The sequence below is a fragment of the Bactrocera tryoni genome, unplaced genomic scaffold (assembly GCF_016617805.1).
Source record: "Bactrocera tryoni isolate S06 unplaced genomic scaffold, CSIRO_BtryS06_freeze2 scaffold_25, whole genome shotgun sequence".
NCBI classification, from domain to species: domain Eukaryota; kingdom Metazoa; phylum Arthropoda; class Insecta; order Diptera; family Tephritidae; genus Bactrocera; species Bactrocera tryoni.
The window spans coordinates 31388439-31416127 of record NW_024395977.1 but is presented as its reverse complement, the minus strand read 5'-3'; the positions used below and the strand labels follow the sequence as shown (position 1 = coordinate 31416127).

The window sequence follows — 27689 nt, the reverse complement described above, 5'->3', positions numbered from 1 at the left end:
ACCGTATAGGCTTTATATCTCTTCCATTAACACAAACGGAACAAAACTATTCAACTAATGAAAAAGAGATGCTAGCCATCATCTGGTCACTACAAAAACTTAGAAATTACCTGTTTGGAATAATTATCTAACTATATGTAACATAAAAAATAAAACAATGCGTTTTTATAAGCAGCACTATGTGCTTCTGTTGAGCTTTATTACAAAACTGACTACACTAGTTAAGTTTATAATCTAACCTATGCTTGAGCCGGCCTACGTGACCAAAGATGCTTGGTCAGCTAAAAGGGTTTGCGCGTGTAGCGCTCACCTGCAGCTATTTGGTTTTGGGGGAGAAGACATGGTTGCGCGTGTTTCGCTCACTTAAGAATTTAGCGGATGCGCGTTTAGCGCAGTTGCACTTTTGGTTGTAATAGGACTCCAAAGTATGCAAACGGTTTGTATGTTTCTAGCATATAATGTGGGAAATGGAATTTATGTAGAAGTTCATAAAATATTGTGTTAACTCCTCCCTCCGAAATATCAAGCGTCCCCGCTTGATTAATTAAAAAAATGGGATGTCGTTAAGACTTCTATGCTGCGTCCTTTTAATTACTGGCATTTGAAATGATTATGGTAAGTACTAGGGCTAATAGCCCAAAATGAGTGAATAAACTGGATTTCACTAAAAGATTCAGAGAACTTATTTTTTTAATGTTTTTTATATTAAGCTCTTTCATAAGTTTTAAGGATAGAACTTCCTCGGACTCTGAATTTGAGTTTGAATGTTGGATTAAAGCAGGTAGTGGTCTCAAGCTATATTGTTCTAAAGTTGTAAAATTCATGTTATTTATTCTTATAGTTTCATTAAAGATTCTTATCAAATATGATCCTCTTAATTTTCTAGTATTATTATTTGCAGTAATATTTCCTTCGAAATTATTTAAAAGTATTAATCCATTATTTATTTCTACAATATTTTTAACATGTTCCGTATTTGTTACGGTGCACTTATATGGTTTATTCCTTATTAAATTTTTATACAATTTTTCGTTTTCCAAATTAACAATTTGGGTTTGTTTGCAAATTTGTATTTCATTTATTATTTTACAATCTTTTTCTATACCATAATATTCTTCATTACATTTCAGTATTTTTTTCAAAATTTATCTTTAAAATAGTTTCGTTTTTACTTAAAGGCTTAATTATAATAGATTTGCAAATTTCTTTACCGGTTTTCGGTATTTTTATCATATAAATTAGTAAGTTTTGTTTTACAGCAATTTGAACATCTGCAAAATTCAGAGATTCTTCTAACGAACCAAATTGCAGATTCCCTTCGACAAAAATTTTATTTATTCTATGAGCTTCTTGATTGTTAATAATAACTGAGTTAATAATGTTCGCTTTAGTTAAATGAATTGCTTTTAATATTTTCTAACTCATCTTTGATTATGTCAATTTTAAATTTATATTGAAGTATTAAGGCGGTTTGATATTCGTTACTACTTCCTAGAGACTTTATTATTGAGTTGCTAATTTCTGTTATATTGTTTATTCTTTCTAAAATGTTTTTGTTGATTATTAATTGTTGGTTGTTATTCTCGATTACTTCTTTAAATTTGCTGTTGATGGCTATTAAATCGTCATGGTCGGGGTTGCCAGCTATCCATTTCCAGGCTGATCCTATGTAGTCTAGTGATCTTTTGTTTTTGTATTTAGGTAAAATGTTATTGTTATGTTGATATTACTGATTTCGTCTGTTATAAATGGGTAAAGAGGGTTGTTAGCTGGAATGTTTCGTATGAAGTTTCTGTTCAGTTCCCGTAATATTGTAGAGTATTCTGTTATGTTTGTCATGTGGTTAATCCGGTAGGTTCCTGTTTGAATTTTGGTAAGGGTGTAGCTCCTAATTTTACATTGTTTGGGTGGCGATCATATTTATTTTCTTTACAAACTTTGCATAATTTTGTTATTTTTTTTATTTTTTTCGACATAGCGGGCAAATAATATTTTTCCAAAATCTGTAGCTTATTTTTTTTTTCGTTTCTGTGAGCACGATTATGTTCCTCGATTATTATTTTATCTTGGGCCTCGGTCTGAGTAATATCTTCAACTACTATTTGTGTGAAACGAATTTTGTAATTTGCGAAATATAGAGGGTAGATTGATTGGATTTTTAGCATAATGTGCTCTGTGGTTTTTATACCATTGGTTACCGATGGATTAAGATATTTCTTTAAAAGCGATTTTAGCGATTCTTCATTGTAGGTTGTTTCAGTTATTAAGTGCCTATGGTACGTAGGGAAAACTATGTCGAATTTGTATGAATTTTTGGAATCTTCTGATATGAAAATTTGGTTCTTGAAGACGTTAATGGGTATTTCTACTGAAGAAATTAAATTTTCGGAAGAGCTGTCACTACTGTGGACAGTCATTGAATTTAAGTTAGCGATTGGTGGTCGTGAGAGTAGGTCTGCGACAATGTTTGTGTTGCCTGGTTTATAAATGATTTCGTGGTTATATTCTTCCAATTGTGCCTTCCATCTCTTCATTTTTGCATTAGTATTTTTGTTGCTGAGAGCAAAGGTCAATGGTTGGTGATCAGTGTAAATCTTAACCTTTTTTGATCCGTATAGGAAGCATTTCAGGGACTGTAGTGCCCAAATTATTGCCAACATTTCTTTTTCATTGGCAGCAAAAGTTTCCTCTGCTCTGCTTAGAGTTCTTGACAGAAAGGATATTGGCCTACCGTCTTGGGAAAGTACGGCTCCTAGAGCGTAATTTGAAGCATCCGTGGTAAGCTCAAAAGCTTTTTCGAAATCTGGATAGTGAAGTATAACATCGTCTGACGTCAAGCAGGTCTTTAAAAGCTTCTACTTGTTGTGCTGTTAGATTTAAAACTGACATTGGTACGCAGCTCAATGGCTAAAAACTGATGGATATTGTAAAATTTTGCGCTCTCATGATACGGGAGAGCATTATTAACGGTAATTTGCAAAAAAAACAGGATTGCCAAAAAATGTCACTTTCAACGTTATTCGATGATTCAATTGTGTTCACAAACAATTTGTCTTTAGTGAAAACGAATTAAATAGCCACGTGGAACCGATGTTGTGAGAAGAAAAATGAGATGGTGTCGAAGGGCCAAAAACGCCGGTGTTTCAGTAAACGAGTTAAATGAACGAAATCCAGTAGACGAAAGAAGCCGTCTTCATCGAGGACGATTCTTTTTGCTAGTTGGGCGGCGTAGAGTTCTGAGGAGTTTTGGTGTCTTGTAGTGTGTTGTAGAGTCCTGTATATATTAGTGTGCAGTGTTTTGAGGGAGGTGGTGATTAGACTCGTTTTACCGAAATCCACCAATTGCCCGAGAGTGCAGACATTTGGCCAAAAAAACTGTAAACGATATATTACCAACGAAATAACTTGCTTTAAATTACATTTAGTACGTATGTATGTATATTTAGTATACTTTTCTCATTTTTTAAATTTTTGAGGATATTTTTCTGTTCATTTTATATTATTGTTTATAGTGACGAAGAGAAATGGATGCGGTTACATTGTTGGGTCACCTAACGTTACACCCTATTAGTTATTAAGTTATTTTAAGTTTAGTTGCTAATATAAAATAGCCAGAGAACGTATATTTATAGGACCTTCTCTATACAACGGACAAGCATGTGAACTGTCAAAAGCTAACAAAATGCGATAAGCGTGTTCACCACAGCTAGCTCAGAAGGAGAAATGTTAACAGTGGCGCGTGAACAGAGCTGAGCACTCAATGAAAATTATGCTCAGAAATATACATTGCTTTTACAGACGTATGTATGTTGGTATTTTGCTTATATTTTTATACGCTACATGCCATCATATTAATTGATATGATTATCATTTTGCGTATTTTTATGAATACATGCAAAACTGATAATATTCTAATTAAATGAGCTATTTCCAAAACAATAATTGTAGTTAAAGTACGAAAAAGAGCTATTTTTTAAATATTTCTTTTGCTTGATACTATAATAGTATTTCATATTTGAATATGTTTGTATATATGCTATATACATAGGTACATATGCATATGATATACTTTCATAATATCATTAAAAAATTAATATATTACATTCATATATTGTATGTAAATTACATTTCTTCACTTAAATTTTCATACGCATCTAGATATTAGCACATAGTTACATATATACATACATACATACTTACATATATAAGTACAATTCAAATTCAAATTGTGATATTATCATTTATCAGTAAAAGTGTGTCCGCACTGCTCTATATGTACCTACATATATATGCATATGTGTACGACATTGCCGAACAAATAATGTATACACAAATCAACATGCAAATATGCGTACTGTAAATATGTGCGTATAACATTCCCACACAAATAATGCATACACAACATACATACATACTTATGTGCGTTCACATGAAGATATGTCACCCGCAAAAATTACGAATATTGTTCTACAAAAACAACAAGGGTTTCAAATAGCGTCAGCAGCGTCAGAAGTCAATATGGCAGCCAAACAGTCGATGCTCAAATTTGTAGAAAAACACCTAACGACAATATTTTCATTCATGAACGCAAGCGCACTTTCAACAGCCAAACTTGCTTCATTCATAAAAACAAACACCATTACATCTCCCCGAGCATGCCTTGTCTACAAGCGTTTTTTCCCTACGATGGCAAAAGCTAAAAATCATAAATTTAACAATTTCTGATATTTGTATGAGAAAGAAAAAGTAACAACCCCGCAAATACATTATATTATATATTATGTAAGTATTGAAATATATTAGAATAAAATTGACAACATAGTTTTTTTGTCGATATTCAAGTCAAGAAATGTGTCAAAGAAAATATTCAAAATTTCTCTGATTTATGTGTACAGTGGATCCCGGTTAAGTAGTACTCCGCTTAAATGAAAATCATCCCTCTTAACTGCCTATATCTTGCTGCATCTCACGGTTGGTTTTTTGAAATACATTGAAATTATTGTTTTAGGTATCACTTCCTTCAATATCCGCACTCGCTTATGTGCCATATTATATTTTTATTTTTAACAAACCACAAAAATCTGTATCTTTGAATGTGGCACATAACCGGGATTGACTGTATTTGTCAAGGAATGTAAAAAATATTTTTATGCGGCTTGCAAAAATCTGCGTCGATATGTATGCAAGCTCATACAGAATCATACATATGTATATATTTGTAGTAGTTGTGATTAGTGAAGTGAGGTAGACGTGTTTTTATTGAGCTCCCGAAATTTCTTAACAAATTTCTAGTTCTCTTTATATTGGGAAAATAAGTTTTTGTGAGGGACGTTCCGGCAGGATTTACCACCTAAGTGGACCCCAGACCTACGGGATTAGATAAGTACATTCATACGCACATACCTTTTTGTGTTTTTTACGCGCCAATTTGCAAAATAAATTTAATTTTCCCCTTATAACAGCGTGCAGTTAATTTGAATTTTTCCTCTTTTTTCTGCCGTTGTTATTTTGATCGATCAGCTGTTTCCCTCCTTGTGTTTTCGTTTTTCCTTTTGGTTTGCGCATTGCCAACCATCGACCGTCTTGTTTTTAGTTAAGCATTAAGGCTAGGGACTGAACATACACAGCGACAGGTGTTCCCAGACTTTTTTTTTCGGAGGCATGGCCTCTGAAAATAGTATGGGGCGAACACCGGATAATCCTTTCCGAAGGATTTCCAAAATAACGAGAACGCCGCCTAATGGAAAAAACGAGGAGTCCGCCGCTGCTGGACCAAATAAGCAATGTGATACTGCCGATCATGTAAGCAAATGCGCTAAACCCGAGGAATCGCAAAACGGAGAAACGGCTAGCAGTTTTATCAAATTGGGAAAGAAAATTAAAGAGTTGGAGAGCATGATGGCCGGCCAAAGGCATATTAACCAGGCTATGCACGAACTTTTGAGTAACATTGTGACATTACACGCCAAAGCTGAAAAAGTGGAAAACCCACCGAGAAGAGTGTTAGTAGGGAAATCATCTCAAGTTCCCATTGGTAGAGATGATAACACCCCAAAACGATTGCGAGATGCAACAGGCTTTTTACCACCCACAAAAAAGCCAAAAAACATAAATGAAAAGGAGCAACTATCATATAGTGGAGTCGCAAAAACCACCCAAAAGGATACCACGACTCTCCAAAACTCAAATGAGAGATGGGTAGACGTGGTTAAAAAGAGGAGACCGATGGAGAAGAAAATTAAAACAAAACCGGATGCCATCATTATTACGAAGAAAGAAGGGGCGTAGTATGCAGATATTCTGCGAAAAATAAAAAGTGACAGCGGACTAGAGGAGCTATGTTCGAACGTAACCTATGTTCGAAAAACACTTAAAGGAGACCTGCTTCTAGAACTGAAAAATGGAGCAGACACGAAAGCCGAACCTTTCCAAAGCGCCCTGGAAGGAGTGGTTGGAGAAATGGCTATGATACAGCCTAAAACCCACAACGTTACGATTGTATGCAAAGATCTGGGTTAAATAACAACTCCCGAAGAAATCTGCTCAGCACTGAAAAGAGAGTGTGGAATCCAAAATCTAGAGATAGCAAATGTCAAAAGTCTGCGGAAAACGCGTAGTGGCACACAAATAGCACTTGTATATATGCGCGCTCAAGATGCTAAGGCCGCACTCAAACTGGGAAAAATAAAGATTGGGTGGTCGATCTGTCGCCTTCGAGAATACTCGCCTATTCCCAGGTGTTATAAGTGTTTCCATCTGGGTCACATGGCTTGTAAATGCTGCAGTTTGACAGACAGATCTTCCCTACGCACACGCTGTGGAACCGCAGGACACTTAGAAAAATCGTGTACAAACGCTCCGAGCTGCATGCTCTGCAAAGGGGAGCACTCTGTATTGAGTACGACTTTCCCAAAGTACCTCGAGATGACGAAATCTCTAAGTAAATGAGGATACTACAGCTGAATCTAAACCATTGCGCAGCAACACAAGACCTGGTAGATCAGACAATCATAGAGGAGAACATCGATGCCGCCATGCTAAGTGAACAATACGCCCAGCGTCCAGAAAGCACATGGATTGCAGACAAATCTGGCAAGGCAGCAATATGGTCCTGTAAAGGGCAACCTTTAAAGACCTGCTCCAGAGAAGCCCACAATTGCTTTACATGGGCGAATATTCAGGGGATTTATTTTGTAAGTTGCTATGCCCGTCCCAGCGCAGCTATCACAGAATTCGAAGATTTCCTCTTAAGGCTGTCTTTAGAAACCAGAAGAAAAGCACCTATCATAATAGCGGGTGATTTTAATGCTTGGTCAAGTGCATGGGGCAGCAGATGCACAAACCACCGCGGGCGGCTAATTCATGAATACCTGAGTCAAACGCACTTAACAATAATGAACATCGGAACTCGAAACACTTACCAAAAAGGCAATAAAGGATCCATAATTGACATTATGTTTGCAAACGATTCGCTGAGTATGCGCATTAAGTGGGCGGTGTCTGACATATACACAAACAGCGATCAAATGGCAATTATAGCACAAATCTCTTATTCCTGAGAGCAGGAACTTCTTAGCAGAGGCAACTCCCGAAAGCGAAGCTGGAAGCAACAAGAGTTTGACCCAGACCTGTTTGAGCTGGTCTGGAGCGCATCAAAGGCATCAGGTGACAGCGCCACGCAATTGGCGTCAGCAGTGCGAAAAGAACTGATCACAGCATGCGATGCAACAATGCGCAGAACATCACATCACAACAAGCGGCGGCCTGTATATTGGTGGAATGAGGCTAGACGGCGTCTACAGCGTAACCGTGGCGAAACGAACGAAAATCGTCTTAGGGAAGAATTTAAAAGCCACAAGAAGCTTCTTAAGTCGGCAAATACCCGAAGCAAAAAATCATGTTTTGAAAAGCTATGCGAGGAAGCAAACATTGACCCTTGGGGTACTGCTTACAAAATCTGTATGTCCAGATTTAAAAACAAGCAGCAGCAACCTAAAAACGCCTCTTTTATGGGAAAAGTCGTCGGAACATTATTTCCGAAACATGACCGAATTTCATTTGCCAAGCGACGAAACGAAGCTGCAGAGTCACCCCCGTTAGTCACGGAAGACGAACTACTGGCAATAGTAAAGAAAATCAAAAACACCAAAGCGCTCGGATTGGATGGCATACCAAACAGAGCTCTGAAGGAAGCCATAAGCTAAAAACCTCTAGTATTCGCTAAAATGTACAACGCTTGTATAAAGGAAGAGGTATTTCCCGACTCTTGGAAAGTACAGCGTTTGGTTCTGCTCCCAAAACCAAAGAAACCAGCTGAAGAACCTTCATCGTACCGACCTCTGTGTATGCTCGATACAATGGGTAAAGTGTACGAAAATATAATACGAAACCGCTTGGAGTTAGCAGTCCAAAAAGCTGGCGGATTATCAGAGAGACAGCTTTATAAGAAAGAGTTCCACTACTGACGCACTACGAGAAGTCGTCGATACTGCGAAATGTGCAGTAAGTGGCAAAAGATGGAAAGGTGGCACAAAAAAGTACTGCGCGCTGATTACCCTGGATGTCAAGAATGCGTTCAACTCGGCAAAATGGGCAGACATAATCAAAGTTCTGGATGAAATACGGGCCCCTGAATACCTCATAAACATAATAATGAGCTATTTTAAAAACAGAAGGCTGAGTTTTGATACGGACGAAGGCATCAAGAGCTACTCTATCTCGAGTGGAGTACCCCAAGGGTCAGTGTTAGGCCCACTATTATGGAACCTTATGAGAGCTCACCATAGGGGAATGCGAGATTACTTCGCAGCCGCAACTGAAGTATCTGGGAGTAATATTGGATTCCAAATTAAAATTTAAAGAACACCTGGAGTATTCTTCCGCGAAGGCAATCAAAATGTATAATACCCTATCAAGAATGATGACTAATAGAGGCTGTGTGCGTTCCAGCCGGCGATTCTTAATAGCGAAAGCAATGAGTTCCGTAATATTTTATGCGGTACCAGTATGGATACAGGCAATGGATATAAAATCGTATGCTAAACAAATAATAACAGTGCATAGGCTTTCTGCAATTCGGGTAATAAGTGTTTTCCGGACTATATCAACCGACGCTGCTCAAGTATTAGCCAGCATGCCGCCTATTGACATCCAGGGAGATGAACTCGAGCGTTTATATCAGCTTTCAACGCCTAAAACAGAATTGGCAAGGACAGAGGAGAGAAACAAGAGCACTAAAATGTGGCAGGAGCGGTGGAATCCCTCAACCAAAGGGTGCTGGACTCATCAACTTATACCGGACATCCACTCGTGGATAGAGAGACGACATGGGAATCTAGATTACCATCTGACCCAAATACTTAGTGGACATGAATGCTTTAGAAGCTACCTTTTCAGATTCCACAATGACCTTAGTCCGAACTGTCCGACGTGTACAGAGTATATAGAAGACTCGGAACATGTACTATTTTATTGCCCTCGATTTTCGAATACAAGGGAAAAGCTAAAAACCACACTCGGTGGTAGTTTTACAGTCAATAATTTAACGACACTTATGTGTTAGTCGACTGATAAATGGAAAGCTGTCAGCGAAGCGTCAGCATCCAAAATGACACAACTGAGACTTTTTGAACAAATTAGGCGTCCGTCAGTCCGCACGATAGATGAGACTTAAATGTCCTGTCCCTCCCACGAAGTAATACTTAATCGGTGGTCCCGTGGGAGAGTCTTGAATTGGGAGTAGGTTAGGTTTAGCGGATTAAAGTTCCGCACTCCGGCTTTCGATGCTTCCCCCTACTATAAAAAAAAAATATGTATATGTATATATTTACGCTGGTTTGTTGGTGAAGCTGTTACAGCGGCAAGGGAAGCAGTGGCAATTGGCGATCGTTCGTTTGTGTTTTCGGCACAGCCCGGATTTTCTACCAACAACACAATGTTGTGACGCTTTGATTCTTCTCAAAACGTGAGCTTCGGCCATTGATTGTCCGGGGCAACAGAGATTTCGCATGAAACAACATGTGTACATTATTTACATACAAAGTTGTGTGTGGACAAATTTACAAACAATGTGCGTTTGGTTCTTTTTGTTTACATGTTCACATAACTACATACATATGTTTGTACGTGAATAAGTGCGACCGCTTGGTCTATGTATTAACATATTATCAAAACTTTTAAAGACCTGCAAATAAATGTATGAAAATATATTATATATACATATGTATGTACATATATAAATTATATGCAGAGTCGTTTACGCATTGAAAATATGCGAATCTGTAAGCGTACATTCCTTAACATCGGAAATTGCATAATTTCTCATTTAACACTGAAAATGTCCCCTGATGTTAAGTGGTGAAACACGCTAATAATTTTCTGTGGTGAAACACGCTCATCCAAAACAGTAAAGTGGTGAACACATAGATCGCGACAGACTGCAGCAGCACGACAGTGAACTGAAAACGTCGTTGTTCATCTTACTACATGTACAATTTGAGAAGCAACAACAACACAATGGCCGGCATGTACACAAAACAACGCTGTTGTCCATTTTGTATGTACACAATTTCGTTGTGGCCATACTAATTCCTTTCACTTCAAAGAAATTTTAATATTTTGTTCAAAATGAAATTTTTTATGCAAAAAATAAGTAAATAGGTAAATATTTTTACTTTAAATTATCAATTGTTATTACAAATGATATAATAGAGCTATAATATAGCTTTTTATGCTTTTATTTGTAAAATAACGTCAAGTTTGTTAGAGCTGTGAATAATTTTACATTCTACATATTAGTGGCATCACCACTCTACCTCCTCTTTCTATCTTCCATTCTTCTGTCAAATCTACTGTCGTTGGCAAAAATAGGAGGATATTGAAGTTAGTGAGAACGACAACTGTCGGCCTGCAGTCGTGTAGTCGTGCAACTGTGAAAATAACTGTGTCCATAAGAACGTGTGTATTTTAATATTTGACAGATGTAGTTTGCAGTCTGTCGAGCTCTATGTGTTCACCACTTAAATATCCCAAAATTGAAATATCCCAATGAACCTTCTCTATAAATATACGTTCTCTGATATGGACATCCAACGAAAATATTAGCATAAGCCTAATAATTGTACCTAATTACATTTTATTTACATTAAATAATATAGTCTATTGCTGACCACCAAGGTGACAAGTTTTCTATTTTCTACTTCCTCTTACAATTTAATTACACAGCCCAATTTCTCATTTAAATTATTGTTGTTTCGTTGAACTAACGCGGTTGGGAAAAACTCTTTCTGATCCCACGTTTTTTGGGGCCCAACATGGGGCTAGTGTTTTAAATTGATTTAGAAGTTTCGATTAAATTAAATAAAAGGTGTAATTCAATTTAGTAAAGAATTTTGTACCCGGCTATCTAACATACATACATAAGTCTATCGTGATTCGTGCTCTTGGTGGTCATCATAAGGCTCGCGCATAATAATCATCATCATCATTATCGCTGGAGGATCGCATCGTTGTACAACTTAGTTGGACATTTCTTCGCAATAAGTTGCAGAGGCTTGGATAAAGGTCATTGTAGTCCATACAAAGTACAGTAATACCTTACTGTTAGACCTAAATCAGTTACACACCGCTGCTCTGCACTGCTCAGAATTGAAAGCCGTCGCTTCTGCCAATTCTGCCATCGTTGCTGTTCGCTGCCACTGCGAACGTCTGTCGTCTCTGCTGCTCTCGCACTGCACTGCAAATACTTGATTCGCTGTCGCTACTACTGTTCGCTGCTCCTGTTCGCTGCTTAGCTATCAATATCGCTGATACGCTAATACGTCGCTTGTAGGTGATTACGGATCACATTGCATCGCTGCCGCTGCACTTGCAATTCTTTCGTCGCTCTTATTTGGTCACACCATCGCTATCGCTTACTCGCATTTCGCTGCAGCTCCCAACATTCGTTTATATCCAACGAACAATTCGAACGGGATTCTGGATTCAAAGCAATCTAATCGCAAGTATAAAACTATTTATATTATACTCAAATTTTAAACATGTCTTTGGAAGAGCTCAAACAACAACGGGATAATATTAAGAAAATTAGTAACATAAAAAACATTGTCGAGGCCAGTCTACGGCCAGGTGCTAAAATACTTTCAGCAGCCGAATACAAATGCCGATTTGGTATTCTGGAATCTTATTTCAAAAATGTGTTGTCTACACAGACGGAAATTGAAAGGATAGATCCTGAGGATTGCGGTCGCATGGATCTTGAAGAGCTGTATATAATCACAAAGTTAATAATTCAGTCTCAAGTTACCGAGGATTCCAACACCACACTCTCAGACACCACTTGCGTAATGCAGGCAGGATCGAAGCTGCCCAAACTCAAACTTCCTACATTCAACGGCAAGTACTCTGAATATCAAAACTTCATAACTTCCTTTCAGCAAATTATTGATCGAGAATATAGCTTATTTAACATAGAGAAATTTAATAATCTACGCAACTGTCTCAATGGACTGGCATTAGAAACTATTGACGCTTTTCAAGTTTCCAATGAAAACTATTTGAAGGCATTGGAGAGACTCAAAACTCGATATGACAACCCAACTCTCATATTTTTAGAAAATATTTCCTCTTTGTTTGAGCTTTCGTCTATTTCTAAGCTTAATGTTGGTCAGTTGAGAAGTTTAATTGATAAGGCATCTGCAATTTACGGCTCGTTATTGTCATTGGGAACTGAAAGCCAAATTTCACAAGCTATGCTTATATTTTTAGTTTTACAGAAGGCAGATGAAGAAACCAATCGCAAATGGAAGGAGTCTCTGGACTTTAAAACTTTGCCGAGCTGGGAAAATTGCACCCACATTTTGGAGAGACATTGCCAATACTTCGACTCATTTGATAACGCTCACACCGTTGGATTTGTACACCAAAGCACTACCAACACGCATAAAGCAAAACTTTTACGTAAAGGCAATTCGTCATCGTTTGACAACATCATCCTCGCCACAGCAGAGGTTCTAGTGCGCGACGTTTCCAGAAACTATCATCTTGGCCGAGCTTTGCTGGATTCTTGCTCACAAATTAATTTCATAACTGAAGAATTTTCACAAAAACTGATGCTTCCACGTAGCAAACACAACATAGAGATTGAAAGTATTGGTAAGTCCTCTACCAATATCAAGTATAAAACTTCTACAAATATTAAGTCGCAAGCAACAAGCTTGGAGATACCTCTCGATTTTTGCATTACTTCGCACATCATCCAGACCCGAGATAAATACATCTATTTGACATATTCCTCCAAACATTGTACTCGCTGATTATCAATTTAATAAACCGAGGAAAATTGATTTACTCTTGGGGCAGAGAGCTTCTTCAGTTTACCTTATGTAGGACAAATTAAACATTGTAATAATCTTCCGATTTTACAGAAAACGTTATTAGGATGGGTCGTTTCGGGACGATATCGAGCAAACACTAACGCGCTTAATGCCAAATGCTTATTTGCTTGTGAGGAGTCTATAGATTTAAAATTGGAAAAACTGTGGCAAATTGAAAATATTGCAACAAAGCCGAATGTGTGGACACTTGAACAGCACAGCTGCGAAAGGTTATATAATGACACCTTTTCTCGGAGTCCCAACGGCAGGATCATAGTGAATATACAGTTCAAAGATGACCCTTCTTGTTTGGGTGAATCTTATAATACAGCTTTGCGACGATTTAATGCGCTAGAACGCCGATTGCAACAGTCCCCTATGCTCAAGAAAGAATACGTAGCCTTCATGGATGAATATGAGAGTCTAGGCCACATGGAAGCACTGCCCAATCCAAAATTGGAGGAACCTCACTACTATATCCCTCATCACTGCGTTTTGAAACCAAATAGCCCTACAACGCAATTGAGAGTTGTATTTGATGCATCTTGTCGAACAAATACGCAAAAATCGATAAACGGCATTCAAATGGTTGGACCTACAATTCAAAGCGAGCTTGTAATCACCTTGCTTCGTTTTCGTTTACATCGCTTCGCTGCAGATATCGTTAAAATGTATATACTCATCAATGAGAAACATCGAAGGTTCCAACACATTTTGTGGAGGAGTTCGCCTCAAAAGAATATTCAGACATTTCAGCTCAAAACTGTCACCTACGGAATGGAAGCCGCACCCTATCTTGCTGTGCGTAGTCTACACTACCTCGCGGATCAGTATGTGTCGATATTTGTCGTTGCGTCAGATGTCGTTAAGTCATCATTCTACGTCGACGATCTTCTGTGTGGAGCTGACTAACTTGCGGAGCTATCAAGGATAAAACATGAAGTAACAGAGTTGATAAAATTAGGTGGATTTGAGCTGTCAAAATGGCATTCCAACCACCAAGGTTTCAGAGTCGAACACACTGACAAGGATTTAAATCTTGAAACTTCTGTCACTAGTGCTCTTGGCCTTAAATGGGATCAAATTAAAGATCATTTTATGTTCTCAATCATACCAAAGCAGCCAATAAATGGAACCACCACTAAAAGGACAATACTATCCATCGCCTCATCGCTCTTTGACCCGCTAGGACTACTAGCACCAGTAATCGTTACCGCTAAAATTCTACTTCAGGAGCTGTGGTTGCTGAAAATAGAATGGGATGAATCGGTCCCACAAAACATCGCTTCGGCATGACAAACATTTGTCAACAATCTCTCGGATTTACCTTCTGTTAGTATTCCAAGGTATTGTTTATCTGCTAACATGAAGTCTTTACAAATACATGGATTTTGTGAATCTTCGATACGTGCTTACGGCTGCGGAATATACACACGCATAGTTGACAATTTTGGTAATGTTAGCGTTCGCCTATTTACGGCAAAATCACGAGTGGCACCAACTAAAGGACAGTCACTCCCAGATTCGCAAATTGTTCTTCATCGGCTTCAAATGCACTCAAGTACACTTTCAACCTTTGTTGGGAATAGAGTATCGGATATTCAGGATTTGACTGTGGGTGCTTGTTGGAGACATGTGCCAACGAAAAGCAATCCAGCAGACATTGTTTCCAGAGGAAGCACACCATTAGAACTCACAACTTCAATTTAATGGATCTGAGTTTCTATACGAAGATGAAAGAAAATGGCCTAATGGAAAAAGTAACGACGTTGACATGGAAATTGTTAATGCAGAAATGCGTAAATCAGTATTTAACATAATTATAAGCAATAATTATCTTCTTGAAACGCTTGACAGGTACAGTACTCATAGTCGTGAAGTGCGGATTGTCTCATGGATGCTACGTTTTTACACTAGACTTAAAAATGATAACACGAAAATGGTGGATGGACCACTTACTCCTGATGAACTACATCGCGCTTTGCTATGAATTGTTTGGAACGTTCAACAACAGCATTACGCTGCAGACATTCGATTGTTGCAGCGAGATAAAATGTCAAATGGCATACTACGAAATTTGAATCCGTTCTTGGAAACAACTCAAGGATTTGAACTACTGAGGGTTGGAGGAAGACTTCCAGAAAGCCAGAAACATCTTATTCTACTACCAAGCAAATGTGGATTTGTTACGCGATATGTCCGATATCTACATATTAAAAACTGGCTTTAATTCGTTTACAATTCTGGATCGTTAATGCTCGTGATCTCACTAGACTTATTGTCCGATCATGTATTCATTGTGTGTGTTACAAACCGAAATTGCTTCAACTTATGATGGGTAATCTTCCTGTTGGGCTGTTAACACCAACACGCCCATTCTCTCGTTGCGGCGTCGATTTCTGTGTACCTGACAATATCTATCTTCGCATCAAGAGCAAAATACCCTACAAAGCTTATGTTGCCATATTTGTTTGCTTCGCGACAAAGGCTGTCCACTTCGAAGTCGTTTCTGACTTGTCTACGGATGAATTTTTGGCATCACTCAAACGAATGATTGGAAGAAGAGGTCTTCCATCAGATATTTATTCTGATAATGCAACTAATTTCGTCGAAGCTTGCAGCAAACTTTCAGAACTGAAAGCCTTTCTTTTCAAGAAGAAAACCAAAGATGTCATCACAAATTATTGCGCTAATCAATTTATCAATTTTCATTTTATCCCTCCTAGGGCACCTCATTTTGGTGGCATTTGGGAGGCCGCAGACAAATCAGCCAAGGGGCATTTGAATCGTAGCGTTATGAATACCAAGTTAAAATACGAGGAACTCACTACAGCCTTGGTAGAAATAGAAGCAGTTCTAAATTTTCGGCCTCTATCACCACTTTCGTCTGACCCCAGCGACTACGAAGCTTTGACTCCAGGTCACTTCTTAACTTGTAGTGCGCTAAAGAGTCTTCCGGAGCGAGCAGTAGCTGACAACGTCAATCAACTCAACGGTTAGATTCAAATAACGGCCGTAAAACAAATATTTTGGAAACGATGGTTACACGACTATATAAGCGATCTGCAAGCAAGAACAAAATGGAACACTGACCATGGAAATGTTGGTAAGAACGCAATGGTTCTTATCCATGAGGACATGTACCACCGCAACGATGGCTAATTGGTCGTGTCATAGATGCTATCCCAGGAAAGGATGCACGAATCAGAGTGGTTGATGTGCGAACTTCAAAGGGTGTAATTCGTCGCCCAATCCACAAAATTGCAGTTTTACCTATTTGAAAGTCCTTTCAATGGGGCCGGGATGTTGGGTCACATAACGTTACACCCTATTAAGTAGTTATTAAGTTATTTTAAGTTTAGTTAGTCATATATAAGAGCACAGACTCAATTGTACTAACAAACTATACAAAAGTATTAAAAATTGTACGTGCATAATGCTCTCACATGACTCATTTGTATATACACACGTATGCATGTCTACATATATTCGCAACAACATAACAGCGAGAGTTTTTGTCACTCCTTTTGTGTGACTCTTTCGCATGTGCAAGCATATGGACATCCTTCGAAAATATTAGCATAAGCCTAATAATTCTACCTAATTACATTTTATTTACATTAAATAATATAGTCTATTGCTGACCACCAAGGTGACAAGTTTTCTATTTTCTACTTCCTCTTCCAATTTAATTACACAGCCCAATTTCTCATTTAAATTATTGTTGTTTCGTTGAACTAACGCGGTTGGGAAAAACTCTTCCTGATCCTACATACATATGTACATGTTATACTATTTAAATTATCTTAATTATATAGAGTTCCTACTTTTGTCTACTTCTACAGCTCCAGGTTAGAACACCTTCATCAGCCTAACACGATTGCTTCTGATTTTTTTGTTTATTAACCTGCAGCTACTTTATTGATTTCTGTTCTTCTCATATTTGTATGAACAATCATAGGTAAAGAAAACATGCCGTAACAATGTGCCGTTATATGCTTTTTGCTTTTTTCTGTCGAAAAATGTGCTTATTTTTACGTCAACAGGTAAGCGTATGAAATTTGATTTGCGTTTATCGTTGTTATAAGTTTTTTATTCCTTCGTCTGTGGGAAAATGTGTTAAGCGTAAATGTTGAAGGTGAAAATGATGTATTTAATCATTTTTGAAAGTAGTATTATTAAAAAGTGGTTGATTGGCCCTCAAGGAAATTTATTTGTAAAATTTTTGTCTTAAATATTAACTAATTACCATAAAAATCATATATAAAACTTAAAATATAAAAACTGTTTTTAAAAATGATGTTGCTATGAGCAGATAGACGTTACAAGTGTACGATTTTCTTTCGCTCCGTGGATTAGACACACTGCATCTTTGCAAATGTTACAGGTAAATCTGTTTTTCTTTCAAATTTATCAAGTTTGGTACATTGATGCACAATGGACGATATTGCGAGCTCACGGCTTTAGAAGCAGCGCTCCTTTTTGTTGTTTTGGAAGTGGATCCCTTAAAGAGATACAAGTATAATTATTATATGGTACATTTTAGTTCAAAGTCGCATGTTTGTCTGAGCTTAACAAATTGCACTAACTTAAATTTTGCATTGCTAATTTGATTGAAGGTCTGCCACATATCTTGAGATTTAGTGCACTTCTATCCATATGGGGGATTCTTAATTCTAATATAAAATCTCTTCGTTAGTTAGTTCCTTCTTCGTAAATACGTGTATATAATATAAGAAGCCAAACCAATGATGTCAAGCATATTATAAATAAGTAAGGAAGAGCTAAGTTTGGGTATAACCGAACATTTTATACTCTTGCAACTCTAAGCACAAAGGTGCACCGTTATAAGAAAAACACACTCTCTCAATTTTATTAAAATAACCCACATATTGGCTCATATATGCGACATAAAGTCACACCAAAGTTCGAAAATCTCTATAATAGGTATATGGGACCTAAGGAAATTATTGACCCGAGTAAACCCATTTTTTAACACACAGGCATACTACTATCAGGAAGGGATCTCTTTGAATTTACAGTAAATATCTCACACATTGACCGATATTTTCGGTAACAAGTCAACTATAACCTCTGGGTCTCAGTACCTAAAGAAATTTCTAGTGATAAGATGGCATATCTTAAAGGCACTATTCGTGCAAAGTCTTATCCTATACTGGAAAGTGAATGTTTCCGATGGAATTTAAAACTGTGTTATGTGAAAAGTAAGCATGGCTTTAGTCAATTTTCACGCTATAATATAGAATATCACGTAGCAAATTTGATTCAAATCGTTGGGCGGGTCTCGAGATATGTGATTTCATTAAAAAGGGGGCTGGCCACGCCCATCTTTCAATTTTTACACCAGCTCATAAAAAGTTCACTCATACCATCACGAGGGTAGAATTTGAGGTGTCTGGAATATTTAGTTATTTATTTATCGCTGAATACTTTTAGTAGTTTTTAACAGCAGCGTTATAAGGGGAGTGGGCGGAGTTGAGGTCTAGAAGATGTTTACATTTTCAGCCCACAGGTTACCCTTGCTACTGCAATTCTCATTAAAAATTTGCAATAACATGGGTGAAATGCGCAAGTAAATGTAAACTAAGCCCGCTAATGCAAATCAAAATATTTGCTTATCAAAATATTTTTTTCTTTTACACAAATAAAAAAAATTAATGCTAAAGCTTAAAATGGGCATAATTTATATCAAAAAAGTTTACGTACACTAATGATTATTTATATACATAAATCAAAAGTAATAACAATAGTTTTAGCGGATTTTGGCCTACAATTTGATGCTATTATTGTCCTTAGACATTGATGTATGCTCCCCACTCCATTTCTAGTATTATTTCCGGATATTTTGACCCACTAAGTCCATGATCCAGCTTTTTGGCCTTATTTTGATGAAATTCGATATTTTCGAATACGATTTTCCAAAAAGTTCCAGATATTTTGAACAGGATTAATGTATGGTTTTTTATTTGTGTAAAAAAAAACTTATTTTGGTACGCTATATTTAATGTGAAATCTACATATCTTGAAATGGGTAGAAAAAAACCCCAAAATTTATTCATTTTATAACAAATAAACGTGTCGTAATTTAATAGAACTAGGTGATGGAGGATGGAGTCATGTGTAGAAGTTCACGCAAGTGAGGAAAGTCCCTGATCGCCATTCACTTGGGAGTGGCCAGAAACGATTCTTCTACACAAGGCTCAAGCAGCTCACTACTTCCGGTCTTTGACCAAGTATCCTCTGGGTAGCCTAAGAACATCCGCTCGAAGGCGAAACATCCCCTACATAGGGTTGTGCGCTGGGTTTGGGACCCTCCACGTAAAAAACACCCCCAGTGAATAGTTATAACCAGCTTCGGATGAGAGACCCCCCTTTTGATGACAACCATGGCAAACGAAATAAGGACTACGATATTAAGTGCCGCTGCCCAGCTGGTTGATGTCCTCGCGAAAATAAAGGCCGACATCACTCCGTCGCCGAGTACTATCATTCACTCCGGTGAATGAACGTCTAGCCACAATTCGCATCAAATCGAGGTTCTTCAACATATCGCTGATTTGCGCCCACGCCCCGACGGAGGAGAAGGACGATGTGACCAAAGTTGCCTTCTATGAGCGCTTTGAGCCCCTTCTATGAGTGCTGCCCCCGCCACGCTGTCAAAATCGTGCTTGGCGACTTTAACGCCAGGGTGGCAAAGAAGATGTATTTGGCACTACGGTCGGTAAATTCAGCCTCCACGACAAAACATCCCCAAATGGGTTGAGGCTGATTGACTTCGCCGGAGCCCGAAATATGGTTATCTGTAGTACTAGATTCCAGCATAAGAAGATATATCAAGCTAACTGGGTGTCTCCCGATCGAAAAATTACCAACCAGATCGATCATGTTGTGATAGACGGAAGACACGTCTCCAGTGTTCTAGACGTGCGTACGCTCCGAGGTCCTAACATCGACTCTGACCACTATCTTGTTACAGCCAAGATTCGCACCCGGCTCTGTGCAGCAAAAAACGCACGTCAACAAACACAAGGAAGGTTCGAAGTCGAGAAGCTGGAATCACAACAGACAGTCGATCGATTTTCTACTCGGCTTGCACTCCTGCTCTCTGAGAGCACTCGTTAACAACTCGGTATAAGGGAACTGTGGGACGGCATTTCATACTCCTTACGTACACCTGCAACCGAAACCATTGGTTTTCGGAAAGTGCAAAAGAACAGCTGGTACGACGAGGAGTGCGGTGTCACAGCGGAGAGAAAACAGGCTGCCTACCTCGCAACGTTACGATCGACCACAACACGTGCGGGATGGGATAGATACCGAGAGTAGAAGAGGGAAGCGAGACGCATTTGCAGACAGAAAAAGAAAGAGGCTGAAATGCGTGAGTACGAAGAGCTTGATAAGCTGGCCGACAGGGGTAATGCTCGAAAATTCTACGAAAAAATGAGGCGGCTTACAGAAGGTTTCAAGACCTGAACATACTCTTGTAGAGCCCCCAAAGGTGATGGGAGCAAACGTTCAATTGCCCGACCATGAAGAAGTTCGAATTGCAATTGCCCGTCTGAAGAACAACAAAGCGGCGGGGGCCGATAGATTGCCGGCCGAGCTATTCAAACACGGCGGCGAAGAACTGATACGGAACATGCTTCTTTGTAAAATATGGTCGGACGAAAGCATGCCCAACGATTGGAATTTAAGTGTGCTATGCCCAATCCATAAAAAGGTGACCCCACAATCTGCGCCAACTACCGTGGCATTAGCCTCCTCAACATCGCATATAAGGTTCTATCGAGCGTATTGTGTGAAAGATTAAAGCCCACCATCAACAAACTGATTGGACCTTATGAGTGTGGTTTTAGACCTGGCAAATAAACAACCGTCCAGATATTCACCATACGCCAAATCTTGGAAAATACCCGTGAAAGGAGAAACGACACACACCACCTCTTCGTCGATTTCAAAGCTGCTTTCGACAACACGAAAAGGAGCTGCCTTTATGCCGCGATGTCTGAATTTGGTATTCCCGCAAAGCTTATACGGCTGTGTTAACTGACGTTGAGTAACACCAAAAGCTCTGTCAGGATCGGGAAGGATCTCTCCTAGCCGTCCGATACCAAACGAGGTTTCAGGCAAGGCGACTCCCTATCGTGCGACTTCTTCAACCTGCTTCTGGAGAAAATAGTTCGAGCTGCAGAACTAAATAGAGAAGATACCATCTTCTATAAAAGTGTACAGCTGCTGGCGTATGCCGATGATATTGATATCATCGGCCTCAACACCCGCGTTGTTAGTTCTGCTTTCTCCAGGCCGGACAAGGAAGCACAGAAAATGGGTCTGGCAGTGAACGAGGGCAAAACGAAATATCTGCTGTCATCAAACAAACAGTCGTCGCACTCGCGACTTGGCACTCACGCTACTGTTGACAGTCATAACTTTGAAGTTGTAGATAATTTTGTCTATTTAGGAACCAGTATTAACACCACCAACAATGTCAGGGAAAAGCATCCAGTTCTCATGAATCGGCCGTCAAGATTTGGGTAAATTCTGGTGTTAAAGTGAGCTTATCGACTATCCGTAGGTCGCTAAGGAATGCTTCATATTTAAAACTATTAGAATTTAATATGAAGTCACTTAAGCAAAAGAAATTCGATTACAACTTGCATCGCAGCACATTAAACCGTATTCCTCTAAAAATGAATTAGTTAAAAGTATTAAAAATGCTTGATCATCAATTTACTTACATTATATTGGAAAGTTATAAGAATCGCTACCCAACAGCGTCTTTGAGATCATTCTCTACAAATGCTTCCGTGACAGTGACAAATGTTTTCTGCAACTAATTGCAATGCCTCGCAAAGTTTGAGAAACGGAGGCGCACGAGTTGACTGTTAGTCTTCGGCTCCTTCGTAACAGATTCGTTGGGTGAAGTCCACTGTGGAACAATATTTCATCTACAATTACAAAACTACACATAAACTTGTTATCTGGATTGAGCAAACACGACTTCTAAGTGCCTGGACTACGTTGAAACTCGTGAATGGTCGCTTCAATGGCTGGGATCGTCGTGTACAGAATTCAAGAGTTCTTTAATTTCACTGAGCGAAGTTCCTTCCAGAAACAAGTAACGAGTCACTGTTGCGCATATAAATTCGTACAAAAAAGCACCCGGAAATTGTATTTAAATTTCCCGAGTAAAAGATATTTACAAAAAAATTTATTATGTAGTTTGGTAGGACTATCTTTAATCCCAAATATGAGCGCGATCTGTTGATCAAACAGGTTGTTTACAGCAGCTGCTTATGTCGGTACACCTCAGTAGTGCGTTGCGATTTTTATAATGGATAAAAATGTCGAACAAAGAATTTTTGTCAAATTTTATAATTCTAACCGAATTTCGTGTGCGGAATAGTTGGGACTTTTGGAAAAGACTTACAGTGATTCAGTTTTATCAAAAACACAAGCCTACGGTTGGTACAAAGCCCTCAAAGACAGCCGAAATCTTCAGGCAAGTGTTAGAGGGATGGCAAGAGAGCTCCACATATCTCCCGAGTCCGTTTAAATGATTTTGGTGGATATTTTGGGTATGAAACGCGTTTAAAGTCAAAAAAGGCAATGACTACCATCTATCAGCCACCGTATTCATCAAATTTGGCTGCGTGTGATTTTTTCTTGTTCCCCAAACTGCAATTGTCGCTCCGTGAAGCCCGTTCTCAGTCGACCGAAGAGATAAAACAAAATTCGCTGAAGGAGCTGAAGGCCACCCCAAAAAGTGCTTAGGAAAAGTGTATCGAGGACTGAAAAAATGGTTGTCATAAGTGTATTACATTTGGTGAGGATTACTTTGAAGGCGTCAAAACAAATATTGATGAACAATTAAATATTTTGCGTTTTATTTACAATTTCAGGGTTCTCTTTGTCAGAATGTATTTTTACTTTACATGTTTATAAAACTCGTACTCGACCACCTCCCTACGAGATCAAAACTTAGTTTCAACATAAGGTTTTTTTTAGTTAAATTGGGGTAGAAGATCCGAATTAAGAAATTTCTAGTGTCTGGAAGAATCTATTTTTCAAAATGCTGAAACCACAAGTGCCTCTTCTCTTTGTGATCTTCTGTTTTTAATTGAAATTTTGTATTATAGTTGAATTTGTGATTTAGTCTAAGTTTTAGTAATCTGATTTCATACATCTCTATCACTCTCAGAGTATCAAGGAATGCATATTTTACGTGTTAGATGCAATTGTTGTTAGAAGGAAACTAATATATACAGTGAAATTTTAAACTATAATAGTGAAAGAATACGTGTCTATAATAAAAAAATGCGAAAGTATAATAGTGAAAGAATACGGGTAATACTTAAAAACATAATTTCTTTGAATTCTCTTTTTCTTTTCCTGCGCAGACAAAGTCATATAAATTCCTCCAAACTTTCTCTTGAATTGTCTCAATCGAATGAAGAGGACGAGGTAAAAGTTAATCCTCGATGGACAAACATTAACGCAGAGGTGGATGTGGTAATCCCAATGATTTTAAATCATTTGCATAATATAAAGATCGAACATTTAAATCTACCGGATATAACAGAGACAATTTCTTTGGTATGTATAATTTTAAATAATTTCATCTGAAGCAAGTAGAGAATGGCTTCTCTATCTAGTGTAGTGTTGTTCAAGTTCAACACTAGATACTCTAGCAGAATGTGACGAAGGTCCACGGAAATATACGTATATTTGAAATATTATGGTAATAGAAAAACTTTTCCGTAACACAATTTTACAATGATTTCAATATTCCTTACTAGCCGATATGACGAACCGATGTATAACGTTTTTTTAATCTTATTTACACTAACTATGCATCGTTTTATCTCTTGTTTTAATTTCTTTAACCAGCTTCATATAAAAAATATAGCTCACTATTCAATCGACTATTCGGTCGATCATAAATCTGCCGCAGAACTTTTCCTTCGAAAAATCGTAACGCCAACTCTACGGATGTTGTCATCGTCCATGCCTCTGCGCTTGACGGAGATGATGAGAGACTTGTAAAATTTGATCTTTGTTCGTCGAGAGAGGACTTTACTTCGCAATTGCCTATTCAGTCTAAAGAAGCGCCTGTTGACGATAGTTATTTTGCATTGGATTCCGAGCCTGACGTTGCTGTTGGTATTAATGCTGTTTACAAGATAGACGAAATTATCTACGACTTCGAATTTATGACTGTCAACAGTGACGTAGGAGCCAAGTCGCGAAAACGACGACTGTTTGTTTGATGGAAAATCAAAAACGCGTGAAATCTTGAAAAAGTTAAGCAATACCAAAAGCTCCTTCAAGATCGGAGAAGATCTCTCCGAACAGTTCGATTCGAATAAGGTACTCCCTATCGTTCGACTTCTTTAAGCTACTACTGGAGAAAATAATTTGAGCTGCAGAGCAGGTACAATCATTTGTAAGAGTGTACAGCTGCCGGCGTACGCCGATGATATTGATATTATTGGCCTTAACAACCGCGCCGTTAGTTCAGCTTTCTCCAGAATGGATAAAGAAGCGAAGCAAATGGGTTTGGTGGTGAACGAGGGCAAGACGAAATGTCGCCTGACATCAAACAAACAGTCATCGCTCTCGCGACTTGGCTCCCACGTTAAAGTTGACAGTCATAACTTCGAAGTCGTAAATAATATCATCTATTTTGATCATTGAAATTCATGGAAATGGAACTAAACATTTCCAAAATATCGATTTATCGCATTTTGACCGAATATTTGCGCTTCCGCACAAATTGACTGACGACCAAAAATTACTCAGAATCCAACATTCGATCGACACTTGTGACCGATTATTTGACCAAAAATCACATTTTAACCATTAACCACTCCCCGTATTCACCTGAATTGGCACCGGGCGACTTTTTCCTTTTCGGAAAAATGAATTTGCCCATGAAAGGAAAGTGTTATGCAGACGTAGAGGCCATTCAAAAGGCTTGGTCCGATTCAACCAATTGTTGACAAACAGACATACCATTATCAGAAAAGAATTATCCTTTAATTTCAATTATATGTATATCTTACACATTGACCAATGTTTTCGATCAAAAGTCAACTATAAGTACCGGGGTCCAAATATTCGGTACCTACGGGCGTGTACAGTTTTTATTGGATTCGAAAGACTTTTGGTTATAAGGTGGCATAAACTAAAGGCTTTATTCGCGCAAAGTTTTATCCCGCTTTATTAATTACTTCTTGATTTGTATACTGGAAAGTAAAAGAATCAAGTGGAATTTAAAATTGTGTTATATGGGAAGTAGGCGTGGTTGCGGGCCGATTCATACTGTGATATATAACTATGATAGAAATGTTACGTACCAAATTTTGTCGAAATCGGCCAGTCAGTTTCCGAGATATGGGTTTTCACCAAAAAGTGGGCGGTGCCACGTCCGCAATATAAGTGTTGGCAACATTATTTTTTTCATAATATTCCTCCTCTAGAGAAGCTCTCCTATCAGCACATACCCCATTTATACCGAAATTCTTTTTTTTACGCGAACGCCAAAGTAATCGATAGTGCCATATTTTATTTTTTTTGTTTTTGCAAAAAAGGAAAATTACTTTCAAATTTATCCAATATATTCTCAATTAAAGAGTTCAAAACCGTACAAGCAGTTTTTGTACCATTTTAGATGTACATTTTCATTGAGTACTACATTTCACATTATTATTTTTACAGACATTTATTTTGGTTGCCTACAAGACACGCTTGATTTTAAGCAACGGAATAGTTTATAACGTGGAAGGAATAGAGCGATATGGTGATGCCAAGATGACTTATAAAGAAAAGAGGTTTCATATTCGATTTGATTTGAAAATAAAGAAATTACAGGTAATTTCAATAATATTTTCTAAATAATAATATATATAAATTATTAAGACGCGTATTACTTATTTTAATTTGATTTGAAAATATGTATATAACTATGATTGACCTAAGGGTAGTTTGTTCCAACAAAAATTAATTGAGATAAAAAATTGAGATCAGGATAATTCGGCGAGTCGTATACTGGAAGTCTATCCATAAGTTGGAGCGATAATTTGAGAACATACTGAGATAGCTGTATGCGACTTGGTACGAAGAGGTTAGTTTAGCACATGAGTGGAAAGGGATTATTTTCAGGCCCAGTTTTGTATAGATATCTCGTAAAACACTAGAGCTATATTTACCAAAGATACTGAAAACTTTTTTTTACTACTTTAATGTACCGTTTGAAAATGCTTCATATCGAATAATAACCATGCTCATCTCCAACAAAGGTTATGTTGAAAATTTGGTGCATAACATTCTTTAACTTTGCACCTAAATGTTATAAATCATGTTCATAAACAGATGTGACATTCGTACAATAACTTTTCTTGGCCCCATATAGCAATTTATAACCTTAGTGCCTGTGGATGTGGATATACAAAAATTGTTGATAAACTTGCAATAAGTTGTAATGAAATTAAGAGAGTGAAATAAATAGTTTCGGTATACCATAGTTTGGTGTCAAATTGCGTGGAAAAATATTTTCGAATACACTTTAGTTTAATGTCATACAATCAGCTCAGACCTTTCTGTAATCTCAGCAATCTCCGGCTTTCCAATTATCCTCCACGTTATATTTTTGTTAACCAAATTAAAAGCGAATATTGTGATTTACAAAAATATTCTATAATATTCAGTTTATATTGATTTAAAAACAATAATTTTATAAAAGAAATAGCTTTGATATTTCAGAAAGAAATTTATGTAGAAAAATACTTCTCCCGTCATCTCGGTCATCACATCTGTCGGTTGAGCGTTCGTTCGTTCTTTAGTTCGCTTTCTCTTGTTCGAGACTTCTCGAAAACACTTCAGAAAAAATGGTTTCAGTGCTGTTCACCCCAAAATTTATATAAATTTTTAATAGGGTTCTACTTTCCTTCTGGCCATCACAAACTTTGTGGAAATTTTAATATGCAATGTTCAGGATATATTAAAATCGTTCTAGCCTTTCGTTTAACCTCCATACTCCCCCTATAATGATTTCCACGCTTTTGATAAATTTTTCTCTCATATACTCAATATATTAAATGTTGACCCCTCGGTTGAACTTTATTACATAATCGATATTAGCCACAATATTAAGCTAGAATATTTCGATTAGCATTATGTGTAGATAGTACATTATTTTGATCGTAATCCATTGACAATTTCATCGAATAACAAATTATTAATTTATGCACAGCATTTTTACATAATGTTTTTAACAAATGAAAATATTTCCTT

General features: G+C 37.7%; 1 protein-coding gene across 2 annotated transcripts in view; it reads left to right on the top strand.

Annotated features, from left to right (window-relative positions):
* Window positions 1-27689, top strand: part of LOC120780295 — a 136695-nt gene that overhangs the window by 49536 nt on the left and 59470 nt on the right. The window contains exons 2-3 of one of the 2 annotated variants that reach the window (XM_040112585.1): window positions 23795-23990; window positions 26115-26267. In XM_040112585.1, coding sequence (XP_039968519.1) covers window positions 23795-23990; window positions 26115-26267 — 349 coding nt within the window. The remainder of the gene's footprint in view (window positions 1-23794; window positions 23991-26114; window positions 26268-27689) is intronic. The other variant, XM_040112587.1, reaches the window with a different exon arrangement.